Source organism: Manihot esculenta, chromosome 8, assembly GCF_001659605.2.
Source record: "Manihot esculenta cultivar AM560-2 chromosome 8, M.esculenta_v8, whole genome shotgun sequence".
NCBI classification, from domain to species: Eukaryota; Viridiplantae; Streptophyta; class Magnoliopsida; order Malpighiales; family Euphorbiaceae; genus Manihot; species Manihot esculenta.
Window position 1 is genome coordinate 11,734,735 of NC_035168.2, and position 15,870 is coordinate 11,750,604.

Here is a 15,870-nt window from a genome sequence, read left to right on the forward strand (position 1 = left end):
TTTTCTTGCCTTGTGTAATATGTGAAATCTTTGAGAAATACACTAGAGTTAAGGGTTGAGAGTGTTGAGAGATGTATGACACTTTTTCATTATAGCAAAACTTTATCTCTGTTTTACTTGTGGATATTACAATCAAAGATTTTCTTTTTATTTTTCAAATCATGCCGAAAAAAAAATGAAAATCATGTATACCTTAAACATATTTTTGGATTCAAAGAGTGTAGCATGCTTGTTCAACAACTATCGACTAAGCATGTTTGACACTTTGAATGTTGAGCAAATTAGTTATTCGACACTCAAAGTGTTTAACAACTACATAGTCCCTTTACATAAGCATGTTCGGCACCTAACGTGCTGAACTTTTGTTAACCGCAGGATAATTTTTATTATATTTTATAGATTTATTGGACAAAAAAATCCGTTTACCACTTTTCATATTTATATCCTAAGTTTAAAATTTTGGACAATAAAGTCAATCATTTTACATTTGTTTTAATTTTAGTCATTTGCCTTAATCAATTTTGATTAGAAGATTTATAGTATAGTCTAATGCCACGTAGGATTATTTCTCAAAAGATCTGTTGGATAAAAAAAATCAAATATTTACATTAGTTTATATTTATATCCAAAATTTTAAATTTTAAATAATAAAACTAAATTTTTTTTTTCAATTTTTTATGATTATAATCAAAAGTACTAAATTGAATGTAAAAAAATTAGTAACAAATTATAATATAGTGTCTAAAATTTTATATAAATAAACATATAGTTATTTAATTTAAATTTTATATTAAAAGTACATTTATTTTATATTTATCATATTTAATATTAAATAAACATTCATTTTCAATAAAATTTTCACTACATAAAATATCCCATATAAATATTATATATTAAAATATTTCATTAAAGGTTTATACTCACTATTATAAATTATTATTATATATGTATGTTTAACATATGAAAAATTATATTTTATATTAATAATATTAAATAAAATAAAATATTATATATTTTAGTATGTAAGGTCATTTTTTTATAATTTTTATAAAAACTTAGATATATTAATCATGTTTTTTTAAGTTATTTAAGATATTTTAATATTTTTTCTCAATTATATAACAAATTTTATATTAATTTCTTTATTTATTCGATAAAAAAATGTATTTTATATCAGTAATATTAAATAAAATAAAATATTATATATTTTATATTATAATTTTTTTAATATTTTAAATTTTTATTAAACTTACAATATGTATGTAAAAATGAGAAATAAATAATAGGATTAACAAAAAATAGTATTGTTAAAATAAAAATATGCATTTTAAAAATTATTTTATAATAAAATTTTAGAGATTATATTGTAATTTTTTTTATAACTTATCGGATTTAATTTAATTATTTTAAATATAATTAATACAAAATGAAAAGTTTAATTGTATTATTTAAAATTTAAAATTTTGAATATAAATATGTATCAATTTAAATATTTTGATTTTTTTATTTAATAAATTTTTTAAAGAATAATATTCTTAAAAATTTTTTAATTAAAATTAATTAAAAAAATAATTAAAATTGAGATAAATGTAAAAATATTGATTTTATTATTCAAAATTTTAAAATTAGAATATAAATGGAAAAGTGATAAATATTTAAATTTTTTTATTTAATAGGTTTATTTATAATATTAATATTTTAATAATATCTTATTATTATTATTATATCTTAAAATTATATTTTAGATTATTATTAATTTTGAACAATTCCATTTCAACGTCCTTATAGGATTCAACCGTTCAAAAATCATAACGGTTATCTTTCTGGGCCCACTAATGTAGTAAAATTAACATATATATAATTTAATTTAAATATATATAAATTTTATATAAATCTAATTAAACTATAATCAATGTATATATTTAAATAAAAATTTATAATTTATAGTGTCTTGTTAGGTTTCTTTGGATTTGATGGTGGTGGTTGTCATGCTACTCTTTGCAATTGGAGCTGTGGGTTGGCGGTGTGAGCGGTGAGCGGTGAGCGGTGTTGGTGGCACAGGGGCGATGGCGGCAGAATGAGGCGAGATGCTAGCTTTGTTAGCTTTTCTGATAGTTAGATTGGGCTTCTGGGTTTACGGGTTTGGGTTTGTTTCTTGGCTTGTGAACCCTTGTGTTCCTGAACTTACTTTTGTAATTGCCCATCTAGGCTTTAATGCAATGATAAATTGCATGTCAAAAAAAAAATATTTTAAATTTAAATTATTTAAGTCTAGAGGTAAAATAAAATAGTAATTTAAGTGGACATTTTAAAAATTTAACGGTTTAATTGATTATTTTAAAGAGTTTTATATTTAAATAGATAATTTTATTTGGGCATGATTTAAATAACATTTTCTACTGAAAATCGAAGAAAAAATTACTATTAAATCTCAATTTTTAAGAAATTCTTAGGTTTTAGAAATTTAATAATTAATTTTTATTTTAAAATTATTCAATTAAAAATATTTTTTAATAATTATTTATTTTTTTTAAAATATTAATCAATTTATTTTATTTTAATTAAAAAATAATTAAATAATATGAATATTTAAAATAATAAAAATTAAATAATATTTATAATTAAAATTATAAAACTAAACAATACCTATAATTAAATTATATGATAAAATATTGTAAATAAAAGTGAGTATTCGGTCGGTTCAGTTTAAAATCGAACGGAATTGAATAAATTGAAAATTAAAATTTTAGTATTTATGAAAATCAAACTGAATCGATTTTGATTAAAAATTGAATCAAATCAAATTGATCTGATTCAATTCGATTCGATTCGATTTGATTTGATTGATTTCAATTTTTAATAAATTTTTTATTTTTTATCTTTTTAGTATTTGAAAATTTAATTAAAATATTTTAATTATAATATGATTTAATTTTTCTATATTATTAAAAATAATATATTATTATCACTAATCGGTTCGGTTTGATTTTTTTTATCAAAATCAAATCAAATTGAAATATTCAAAATTTTTAAATTTAAAAATCGAACCGAATCGAAATAAATAAAAAATCAAACCGAATTTTTAAATTAATTCAGTTCGTTCAATTCTTTCGATTTAAATCGAATACGCCTAATTTATAAATATTTAATGCGGTTGTTGATTTTTTAATAAATGGTGTAAAGGATTAAATTTTATTAAATAAAATATATGTAATTACGAACTAATAAATTTATTAAATCGTAGGATGGCTTTTACCTAAAAATGGAAAAGAAAAAAAAAAAAACTAACACTCCATTCCATTTGTAATTAGTACACATTGTGAGCCGGAAGCTAAGACCAAGTCAGAGCAAATAAGAAAAAGAAAAAATTCCCTTAATTTTTGTTTTGCTGAATAAAACCCTAAAATTCTCCTTTATTTTCAAATGAGAAATTATTTTTCTATAGTTTTAAAATATTTAAATTTAATTACTCTTTAATCTTTTGAATTTTTAATTTAATTAAAAATGTAAAATTTTTAATATTTAAATTTTATTTGGTCATAATTTATTTGAATTGAATTATAAATTTCTCGGTTTTATTTATCTAAAAAATAAATTAAATTTATTTAAATTTTAATAAAAATATTAAAGATTCCTTTTTTGCTCTTTTCTATCAAATTGAATTTAATTAATTGAATCTGAAAATGATGGAGATTTAAGTTGTGAAATTGAAAGATAATGACTTGATTGATTTGCAAAGTAAAGGTTAAAATAAGTTGAATGGGTTTTAGAAATCCAACCACAAAGATATCCTTTTTTCAAGAGTTGAGAGGCAAGATGAGTCTCATAGGTTTTGATTGACTGGAGGAAAAATTAAAGTGATTATGCTTTTCCTAAGTAGTAATCTTTCTTTCAAATGGGAAAGCAGCCAATTGAAAATTGATAAAGCAACCGACCATTGTAGGAAGTGGACAATGGACACGTACCCAAGTCACTCTTTCGTTTTCCTCTAATGACTAATCTGCCCTCTCGCCGTTGGACTCTGGATTCCTTGCTTATTACGTCCTATTGCCCCTAGCATCAACTATCTACCTTTTGAGAAAATTACTATTGGATTTTTTTTTACATGCAACTGTTTATTACATTTACAAAGTTTAAATAGAAAAAAAGTACAAACAAAAGAAAGATACAAGGCCAATACCAATGAACCTAAATTTAGGTGAATTAAATCAACAATCAAATAAACCATCAACTCAACTCAATTTTGAGTTAAGAATTCTATAGGCAGAATTACCCACAGCAAAAGAAACTGTCTGAAATTAATCCAACGATCACCAACAAAAAGTATCATTAAGTCCAACCAATTTAATATGTATCGCAATTAAAAGTCAAAATCACACAGAATTAATCAAAGTAATACTGAAAAAAATATAGCCAATGGAAAGTGATAAGGAGAATTTAATTTGAAAAATACGAAGTGATGATGTAGGGATTCAATTCTGCAAATACACCCATTTGAAGCATATAAGACCTTTTTGATGGAAACCACTACAAATCCTCTAAAGACTCTAGTGAAACAGCCAAATCCAAATACTTTCTATCAAATATCCTCAATTTAATACAAATACCTTTTGTCAAATATTCCCAATCTAGAAAAGTTGTATCAAAGAAAAAAGACAAAAGAATACACAGCAACAAATACAACAAACATAGCAAACACACCGAAAAAGTGAGGGAAGTACTAACTATTAGGGGTGGGCATTCGGTCGGTTCGGTTTAAAATCGAACCGAACTGAATAAATCAAAAATCAAAATTTTAGTGTTTATGAAAATTGAACCGAATCGATTTTGGTCAAAAACCGAATCGAACCGAACCAGTTTGATTCGGTTCGATTTGGTTTGGTTTGATCGGTTTCGATTTTGAATAATTTTTTTATTTTTTACACTTTATTTTTAATATTTTAAAATTTAATTAAAATATTTTAATCTTAATATGATTTAATTTCTCTATATTATTGAAAAAATATATTATTATCACTAATCGGTTCAGTTCGGTTTTTTTGATTTTTTTCTGATCAAAATCGAACCGAACCGAAATAACCAAAGTTTTTGAAATTAAAAACCGAACCGAATAGAAATATATAAAAAATCGAACCAAATTTTCAAATCGATTCAATTCGGTCGGTTTTTTCGATTTAAACCGAATACTGCTCACACATGTGAAGCAAACTAACAAAATGAAAAAATATGCAAGTCTTCCTCTGCATTCACCAAACAATACCAAATAAAGACTAGAAGAAATAAATCCTAATGACAAAATCAAAGAAGAAACCAGAACTCCACAAACACCCTCGCCTTCCTTGTTGCCCATATTCGCCTTCCTTATCATTTTCCCTTACTTGAAATTATTTATTTATTTTTATTTTTTAAAAATTTTAATTAAAATATTTTTATATTTCATAAATCAATTTTTTTAAGTACTTCCATAAAAAAATATTAGTTAATTTTTTTTAATATTAATTATACATATTAAATAATATGTATAATTAAAATTATAAGAATTAAATAGAATATATAGTTAGAATTGTGAGAATTAAATATTATAAGAAACAAATTCAAGGTGAAAACAAGTTAACTCATTATTCTTTTTAACAAAAATACTAAAAAGTTTAATTCTATAAATATACAAATATTTTAATTATGTATCTAAAAAAATAAAGATTAAAAAGTTAATTTCATCAAAATGTAGGGACTTTATAGTTATTTACCTTCACATTTTTTTATCCCCTTGTCTATAGGTCTAAATTTTTTTTTTTGAGTAAATTAAACAACAAAGCACACTCTTAATACTTGATACATAATAAGTATAAGGGCATATTAGGAAATGAAAATTTAAGCAGAAAGGGTGTTTATGTAATTAGATACAGAAGCAAAACTATTAGGATAGAAGAAGAATCAGCCGGAGAAAGAAAAGGAATCTCTCATTGACAATCAAGTACCAAATGAAGGCAAACACTAATTAATTTAAAGCATTATTGAAACAAGCTTCTCCATTGTACAACTCCTTAAACAGAAATAAAAACCATCCACATTCCTCACCCACTTTTGATCCAAATTCAAGGGCCAAAAGATCATGGATATCCCAGAAAAGTTCTTGCAATATAGATATCATTTTGGCTTAGCAATCGTAGCTTCACTTGTTCTTTCCATTCTATTATATGCAGCTCCCAGATTTCTCACCATCCTTGCTTATTTTTGGCCTCTTTTTGCCTCAACCACTGTGTTCTTGGTGTTGATTATAGCATTTGGTAGGGTTTCACAGGCAGAGTTGGCTACTGATAGTTATAGCCATGGTGCACAAGCTGGTGAAGGGATTCTTGATTATGTTGCAGGGCAAGCAGAACATACTTCAGAGCCTCAAAAGTATGAATAAAATCTGAAAAAGGGTTTCATTCTCAGTTACTGTGATCGGATCGGGTTGGTTCAGATGAGGGTTCGAATTCTGATTCGAGTTTAGGCTCTGTTCTGTGGTTAGATAGGTCCGTGTTCTTTCTTGTAACTCTCCTCTTACATGAGTAGAGCCTACATGAATGTGGAATAAAAATAATAAAGTCTGTAATCTCAATTTCTCTCATTCTCTTTATCAATATTAAGATGTAAATTGAAAACAAAATTGTAAATAAGCCGTTCACCGGAGTCTTGTCTTCTTTTATTTTTTTATGAATTTTCGATCAGAATATAATACGAGAATATTATATATTTATATACCGAAAAAAATGTAAAAAAAATAAAAAGAATTCTATAGTTTAACACATGTACATAAATAAAAAGAGCATTAGACCCGAGTAACAACCAGCAAAACACAAGGAAACAATGCAACAAAAGATCTCAGTAAAGCAAAAAGCTCCTTTTGTTGCAGAGACATACACATTCCTTTTGTTTCTTGGCATCAGCAAACAGATTAATGAGCATTCCGATAAGTAATATTCACAAACTGTACATCCTTAATATTATCAAGGATATTGTCCATTTCTAAGTGGAGAAAAAAGTCAACCTGTTGCACAAATTTATGTTCCTTATTAAAGCTTTATGATCGAGATGAATGAGATTGAACTATATCAGATTCTGTCAAGGTTCCTGAATGATCAATATCAAGCTTCTTGAACCTCTCCATCACCAATGAAATATCATTGTCATCAATCTTTCCCATTTCCTTCAGTGTATATACAATGAACTCTGCAGCACTGGTCACCAACAAGACAAATTACTATCAAATGACTTAAACAAGACAAATTACAGAAAACCCAGATCAGAATGCATCTTAATTAAGTATATATGATATTGATCCTTACCTCACAACTTTATCATGATCAAGATCAGCTGATTCAAGATCTGAGGATGTCATGTTTCGAGTTAGTACCCGTTTAACGAGCAATTTTTGCCTTAATTCTGTGTATAGTTCAGTGAGGTAGCAGAAGAATTGAGCAAGGCAAAGGGTACTGCTCAGTATCCAGAAAACAGCAAATAAGCGACCTGTTGTAGTTGAGAAGCTTTCATCTCCATACCCAAGAGTAGTCATTGTGGAACAAACACAATAAAAGGCATCAACAACTTCAAAATTTTCAATCAAACACAAGAAAGCAGTTCCTACAACTATAAGCACCAAGAGAATGGCAACAGCAGAGAGTAGCTTGTACTCGACTTTATGGTTTTCAACCTCTTTAAGAATCTGTGTAGAGCCAAGTTTCCCACGAATGTTTATGGCTCTAACCAAGAGAACCTCTTGCTTTTCTACAATGTAATCTGCTGCTTTGCTGAGAATAATCCCAACCATAGCCATCCCAAAGAATACATAAACAGAAGCAATTAGCTTTGCTAGGACGCTATGGGGCACAAGGTCTCCATATCCAACGGTGGTCATTGTCACAACACACAAGTACATAGCATCAACAAATCCATGGGTTTTCTTCCCATCAATCTGATTCATTGTAAAGAAGAAACCTGAAGTGCCTACACCTAAATAGACTGAAAACAAAATGAGTACTTGCTTGAAACTAAACTTCTGTTTCTCCAAGAAAGATTCAAGCCATTTAAGTGAGTGGATCCCATTTCTCTCTTGATGTCTGACATCTGATGTATCACCATTGTTAGACTGCACAAGTCTTTTTCTTTGAAGGCTCTTCTTCTCATGGGCATTTATACAAGCATCTTTCGCATCTGAAAGTAGAGGCTGATCAGGTTTATCATCATTGGCCATTAAAATGCCAAGCCAAAGGGCATTTATTTCTCAAATTGCCTGAATAAATTGGAAATTATGGAATTATCAAATTTTCTTATATGGGCATTTCACTGCTACCTGAAGTATCATCACATCACAATGATAAAAAGAAAATTAAAGCAATTTTAGAAGTTATAAAAAAAAAAAAAAAAAAAATACAGGACCACATGTTTTGCAATTTTGGCATTTGATTTGTTTTCTTCCTTTATAATATGATTTGAGCAATTTTATCTTATTTTATTTTTAATTTTTTAATAAATATCAATACCATAATGCAAAATTCAAATCTTTATCTCCATAATTTTTTTATTTAGACTCTATTTATTTCATGACTTTCTCTGTTACCTACCGCTTGGATAATTCAAAAAATTAAATTAATAAAAAATATTTTTTTAATAAAAAAATAAATCATTTTAAGAAAAAATGACTTCTTTTTTTTTTAAAAAAAGTTATTTTCTGCAACTTAATATTTTTATTAAAATCGTTATATAAAAATTTTTAATAAATTTTATTTTTAAAATTAAAATTAAACAATATAAAATAAATTATTTAAAATTCGTATAAGCTAATTTAAACTTGTATTTAAAATTTTGTACAATTTACATGTTTGATAATACATAATTTATAAATATATATTATTATTACTAGTTTTATTTAATGTGTATTGCACCGTATTCGTATTTGTGTATTTATTCATAATTTTTATATATAAATTTATAATTTTTTTTATACTAATTAATTAATAAAATTAAAAAATAATAAAAATTTTCTATCAACCCAAGTACAAAAATGCAACAAAGTTTTTTAAAAAATAAAAACCTAATGAAAACTATAAATATATCTAAAAAAAAAAAAGTTTCATTATGTTACAGTTGTATGTAAGTAATTAGAATATTATATTTTTAATTCTATAATTTGAGTTTTACCTTTTGTATATATTTATATACTTTATTATTAAACCATATGTTGTATAAGGATCGGTTTATTTTACGGAAGGCGTTTGAGACATTTAAAATTTTAATCGAATGAGAAATATTTTTTTATTAAATAAAAAAATAAATTATTTTGAAAATGACTTTATTTTTTAAAATGAGAAAGTTATTTTTCAAAATATTTATATATAAATTTATTAATTTTTTAAAATAAAATTAAATAATAAAAAATAAATTATCTCACTGTTTCCGTTAAAATATTTTCTAAATATAAATTATGGAAGAAAACAATGTACCAAGGATAGTTTTTGTTTTACTTTTTTTAGAGATTAAAAAAATGATGATTTAAATATAAATTTACACAGTAAATAATATGTTTTTACTCATAAGAATTAAATATGCAATACATAATTAACGGATTGGATTTTATATTTTTTAAAATTAAATAATTAAATTTTTCAATAATCATTCTGTTTAATTCTAATTCTTTCATTTGTTACTTATTTATATTTTTTAAAATTAAATAATTAAAATTTTCAATAATCATTCTATTTAATTCTAATTCTTCCATTCATTATTTATGGTTAAAAGTTTAGAAATATCTTTATTTTTTTAAATTAAAAATATTAAAAAGTTAGGATTTATTTATTTTTCCTTGTCTATTAAAATTTAAACACTTTGATATTTTATTTTTTTATTTAAAAAAACTCTTAAATCCCTATAACTTTAAAATGGCTTTCATCTAATTTTTAGAAAATATTTATAATTTCAATTATTTTTAAGTGATTTAAGGACTATTTAAATAACTTATAAATTTTTTTAAAAATAAAAAAGTATTTTTAAAAAAGTTATATCATCATAAGTTTGACCATCTAATAATTTTGAATTCATGTCGAGCGACTGAATTCAATTTAATAATTCGATTTTAAAAATATAAGAACCGATATATTAATTATGATAAAATTTAGAGATTAAAGTGTAATTTAACCAAAATAAAATGTTCCACCAGCGATTTAAGTATTCATAAAATTATTTTGAATTTAATTTTAAAAGTATAAAAATTAATTTATTAATTATGTTAAAACACAAAAATTAAAGTATAATTTATCTAATTATTAATAATACTGGATTTTATATAGATTTTATTATAATTGCTCCATAATTTCACATTCTAATTCTATGTTAGCAGAAGTTGAACTGGAGATAAAATTCTAAACAATCATTATACACTTTGATTTCAATTAGTTTCTAATTATAAATAATTCCAATAAATTAAATGATCATGAATCTAACAAAGGTTTTGATTTACAAATACATTACATTTTAAATTAAATATCAGAAAAATATTCCATTGGAAAAATCAATAAGAAAGATGAATGACAAGAAAATATTTGGGTTACCTGGAGAATTGGAGAGACCGGCTGTCTATGGGTGTTGAGAGAAATTATTAATCCATCTTACAATAGAAAATTATGAGAGATGAGAGAATAGTAGTTAATTTGCATGAACAATTGGAAAATAAGTTAACAGCAAACTCTCGCTATTCTTTCCAAGTGGCTACACTCTTGCCCATAAAATCAAAAGAAGAATTCTCCAATATTCAATGGACAAGTTCTATTTTAGCAACAATTGAAAAACAGGCCTTTAAGGGTAAAAAGATAAAATTAAAATTTTAGTCCAACTCAAAAAGCCCATAAACTTAATCTAAAAGACTCTTTAGCTGCTAAATTTAGAATCTTCTTTCTTTTTTGGAAATGCCGGTCACCTAAGCAGCTATAATGAGCAGGAAAGATCTGCACGCTTGACGTCCACAGGGTAAATAAAGCTTACTAAAGCACAGAAGACAAACATCTAAAAGCTTAGACCAAAAAATTAAAGTAGGCGAGAAAATTTTGGACTACAATGAAGGATTAAGGAAAAAATATAGGGAAAAGTATAAAAAAAATTATTTTGTATTTTTATTTATTTTCACTTTTTTTCAGTTGAAATCAAGAATTTAATTCAATTGAATTTTTTTAAATAAAAAATTTAAAATATTTTAACTTGAAAAACTTTCATTACTTATAAAAATAAAATCATGAATGATTTTATAAAAATTTATCTAAATTTTTAATGTTTGAAATAAATTTTCTTGAAAAAATATTTTCATAATTAAAAAAATAAATAATTTTTAAAAAAATGATATCCTCAAGTTTTAAAAGTAAAAGTAATTTTCTAAAATTTTATTAAAATCTTTATATATAAATTTATTAATATATTTTATTTTTAATTTAAAATCAAATTATAAAAAGTAAGTTATTTAGTTAAACATATTTTTTACTGAAAATATTTTTTGCATAAAATAAAAATATATTTCAAATACAATTTATAAGTCGGAAACAAATTAAACTTAAATTAATGATTTTTTTTCTTCTAATCTTTCTAGTTAGTTTTTTTTTTACCCATATCTATTAATTAAAGCATATAAAGTTAATTATTAAGTTAAAGTTAAAGTAATTAATTAAAGTAAAATTTATTATTGAGTTTCTATGATTGACAAAAGTTAATTATTTAATTTTTCTATTTACAAAATCATTAATAAATTTTTGTATTTCTGATAATTAATTATTTATTTCCTTTCTTGTTTTTTTTTAAATGAGAATTGAGAATTGAAAGAGTAAAATCTGAGATCTCTCATATTTATTCAAATACACTGTCACCGAATTAAGTATGTAAATATCAAATAATTGTGAAATTATATATTTATTTATTTTTTGGCTAAAGTTGTGCTTTAAAGTTATATATACTAATTAGTGACAATGATATCTTAGTCATTGTATGTGTTGGTAAAACTTACCTTAATAGTGAAACTAAAATATTTTAAAAATATAGGAATTAATTAATATATTTTTAAAAAGTAGAATGATTAAATAGTTAATTTCAATAAATTACAGGGGTTAAATTGTAAATTTATAAAGTTAAAAGAGAGAGATAAGATAGGCCAGAACAAGAACAGCCACACACTCCCTCCCTCTCTCCTATCTAATACTTAACCAACTACAAGAAGTCAGTAAAGAGCTGCTGCGTAAAGGAAGTGCTCTGAGCTCAACAAAGAAGCAACAAAATGAAAACCAGTATTCTGAAATCCCAATTTTACCTCATTGGATCCACCAGTCTCACCAACCCATCTGCAAACTTCTCAATTAAAACCAAATCCCATCTCAAAAATCCAACAACTACACCTACAAAACCAAATTTTCCGAGAAAAATTCTAGTCAAAACAAGGGATTCAAGAAAGGGAATCATAATAAACCAGGAGCTTCCTAAGGTTTCTGCAAATGGAATTTCTTCAAGGTTTGTGGTAATGAGCGCTGTATCAGTGGGATTTGTGTTGTTCGTAATGGGCATGGATGAGCACTCCAAGGCATTGGCATTGGGGCCTGAAGGGCCGCTGATGGAAGAGTTTTGGGACAATGTAAGAAGATATGCACTTTATGCACTGACAGTAAGTACAGGTGCACTTTATACAATCTTTCAGCCTATAGTAGAATTGCTGAAGAATCCCATCTCTGCTGTCCTCATTGTTATTATTTTTGGGGGAAGTATCTTTCTTATTTCTCAGGTGCTATCTGCCATGGTTGGTGTAACTGATTTTACTTATGATTATGGGTATTAAGCTCAAAGTTTCTTTCTTTATCAGTGTGGATGTGTGTTTGTTAATATATAAATCTATATATACGAGCATATGCATATTCTGGGCAATATTTGCAAGTATAGACTTAGCCCATCAAGGGTTTAGTCCTACATATAGTAGAATCTCTAATCTTTTAATTTCTTTTTTCCCCAAATCTTTTTTTTTTCGTAATACTAATGTTTTAATTTCATAAAAAATGTCAATTTCTCATTTATAAAATGTTACATATTTAATTTCACGAGTATGGATTAATTTAACTTATTTTTGACTTTTTATTCAAATTAGTCCATACATTTCAATTTATGTTCAATTTAACTCAAACATAAAAATTTAAAAAGTTAAGATTCTTGATTTTTTTAACTAAATTTTTTTAATGGCAAAATCATATTTTAGCGCTTACCATATGTGCCAATAATTATATAAACCCTTAAATTTTATATCTCATATCTTTATAACTGACATTATTTTGAGGATGCCTATAAGTTTACATAATCTACTTTCCTTTATTTTTCTCTCAATAAAATAATCACAATCATTAGATTATAATAAAATCAGTCACGTTAACTATGATAAAGATAATGAATACATATATAAGTTTTTTGAACCATAAGGCCACCTTATGGCCTTAAAACTTTTATTTATTCGGATTAACGTCTGATTGTATGCCTGGTGATTTCGCGCCTTGTGACTTGGTATAAATGCCTTATTTAGTGAGACTAACACCCGGTCTTTTAGCCTGATGGATTCCCGCCATGTGGCCTGACATAAATGTCTTTTTTAGTGGGACTAACATCTAGTCTTCGAACTTGAAGAATTCCTATCTTGTGGCATGGAATAAATGCCTTATTTAGTGGGATTAACACCTGGTCTTTGAGTCTGACGGATTGTGGATTTTCGCCTTGTGGCCTGGCATAAATGTCTTGATTAGTGGGTCCAATGCCTAGTCTTCTGGCTTGGTGGGTTCTCGCCTTATGGCCTGACATAAGTGCCTTGATTAGTAGCTCCAACGCTCGGTCTTCTAGTCTAGTGGGTTCTCGCCTTGTGACCTGACATGAGTGCCTTGATTAGTGGGTCCAACGCCCAGTCTTCTGGCCTAGCGGATTTCCACCTTATGGTCTAGCATGAGTGCCTTGATTAATGGGTACAACGCTCGGTCTTATGGCCTGGTGGGTTCTTGCCTTATAGATTGGCATGAGTGCCTTGATTAATGGGTCCAACGTTCGGTTTTCTAGCTTGGCGGGTTCCCACCTTATGGCTTAGCATGAATGCTCTTTAATCCTTTTGAAGAAGGCAACCCCATCGTTCCTTGTCACTAAATAATACATGAAAAATTTATCATTAATTGTTATTGTTAAAATTTTCTCAAATTATAATTATTTCAGGACTGGAGAATAACTCAAGCCATCTAGCTTGGCAAGCTTATAAGACCTTGGACAAATAACCTTTGGCACTTTAAATGTTCTTTTTCAATTTTTGCCCAATTTACCAGACTCGGCATCTGCTGCATATGTTCATTTAAAGACTAAGTCCCCCATAATAAAAGCACGTAGCTTGACGTTACTGTTGAACATTCTGAATATTTTGCTTCTGTAAACCGCAATTCTGATTGTAGCCTTTTCTCATAAACACTCAGTTTGATTCAAATTGAATTGCATTTCTTTAGGATTTTCTAAAATCTTAGCGTGCCTGCATGCGCTTGACATCGATGACACTTCTGAACAAGATCTTTTGCATCTTTTATTATCATTAGCCATTATTATCCCTGTCTGAATACTTTCTGAGCGATCATTCGAGCTCCTTCGTGGTTTCTACAATTATCTTCATGAATGTTTTTGAGGATTTCTCGGCTCTCATCTTTCATCACGTATCATAGTCATCGTTGAGTTGAGAATCTCCTGTACAACTGACCATTAATTAATACGTATTTAGAGGAATTTTTTATTACTTATTTAGCCGATCATTCATCGGTCGATAGATCATCCTGTACTAAAAACTTATACACGGGTATCATCCATGATTCCCCTTACTCTGTCGCTGCCATTTTGGCCAGAAAATCGGCCTCTGCATTATCACCTCTAGCCACCTAGTGAAGTTCGCAATTGTCGTTATTGGTAGTAACCTTATCAGCAACTCGTGAATCGCTGGCAATTTTGAGAGAGGAAAGAGAGATTTATTTTTAAGAGAAAAGGGATAAGAGACTAGTTTTAATCCAGATGAATAAAGAGAATTCAATAGATTTCTCGGTAACAGAACCAAATGATGTAACCAGAAAATAGAGTTGTGCTATAATTGGTTCACCAAATAGAGCTGTGTTGTGATTGATCAATCATGCAAGAGAGAGAAAATGAGGTGGTTGGCACCTACGACAACTATTTCGACGCTTAAGTTAGTAAATTGAATAGAAAAGCGAGAGAATTGTAATGCTTAGAATTCAAAGAGTAGTTGCATAACAGAGTAGCGTATTTTTGTCTTTGTAATCCTTAGATTTTATACTGTAAGGAGGTGTAATTAATTATGGTACTTTTTGAAAATCCGACAATAATGTGGCTGCCTCGTTGATGAGGGATCTCGTCAGTTAATTGATCGGAGATCCCGTGATTATAGGCATAAAGGAGATCTGCTAGATTGTAGCCACTAACGGTAACTTTTTATGGTATCTCACCTTATAGTTGAGAGGGCGAGTTCTCGTGGACTGAACCGACTTAAAATGTTTGGGTTTTTTTTCTCACGGTGGGACTAATTATCATTTGATTAGTCTCTTACCACGTGACTATTTTTTTAAATGCCAGCACATTGCCTTTTTTCGAGTGCCAACACATGGCCATCTTTAGACGATTATTGTATAATATTAATATGGTTAGAAAAGCATGGGATAAAAGTTTATAGCAATTAGATTTTTAGTCACAATTGCATAAGAATATAAATTTATAATTTTCAATTGCAAAGGTATTACCCTCGCAGTTACATCTAAGATATGTCGCAATTGAAGTTTTAGTCACCAACAACGC

At 26.7% G+C, this 15,870-nt stretch overlaps 2 protein-coding genes across 2 annotated transcripts; one reads left to right on the forward strand and one right to left on the reverse strand.

Annotated features, from left to right (window-relative positions):
* Positions 1 to 6,837: 6,837 nt before the first annotated feature.
* On the reverse strand, positions 6,838 to 8,341 carry LOC110621715 (two-pore potassium channel 1). The gene is made up of 2 exons (XM_021766002.2): positions 7,332 to 8,341; positions 6,838 to 7,223 (listed from the first exon to the last, which is right to left on the reverse strand). Exons 1-2 carry the CDS (start codon positions 8,234 to 8,236, stop codon positions 7,067 to 7,069), a joined length of 1,062 nt encoding a protein of 353 aa, XP_021621694.1. The 5' UTR covers positions 8,237 to 8,341; the 3' UTR covers positions 6,838 to 7,066.
* Positions 8,342 to 12,189: 3,848 nt separating this feature from the next.
* On the forward strand, positions 12,190 to 12,862 carry LOC110621288. The gene has a single exon (XM_021765514.2). It carries the CDS (start codon positions 12,293 to 12,295, stop codon positions 12,842 to 12,844), a length of 552 nt encoding a protein of 183 aa, XP_021621206.1. The 5' UTR covers positions 12,190 to 12,292; the 3' UTR covers positions 12,845 to 12,862.
* The last annotated feature ends 3,008 nt before the right edge of the window (positions 12,863 to 15,870 follow it).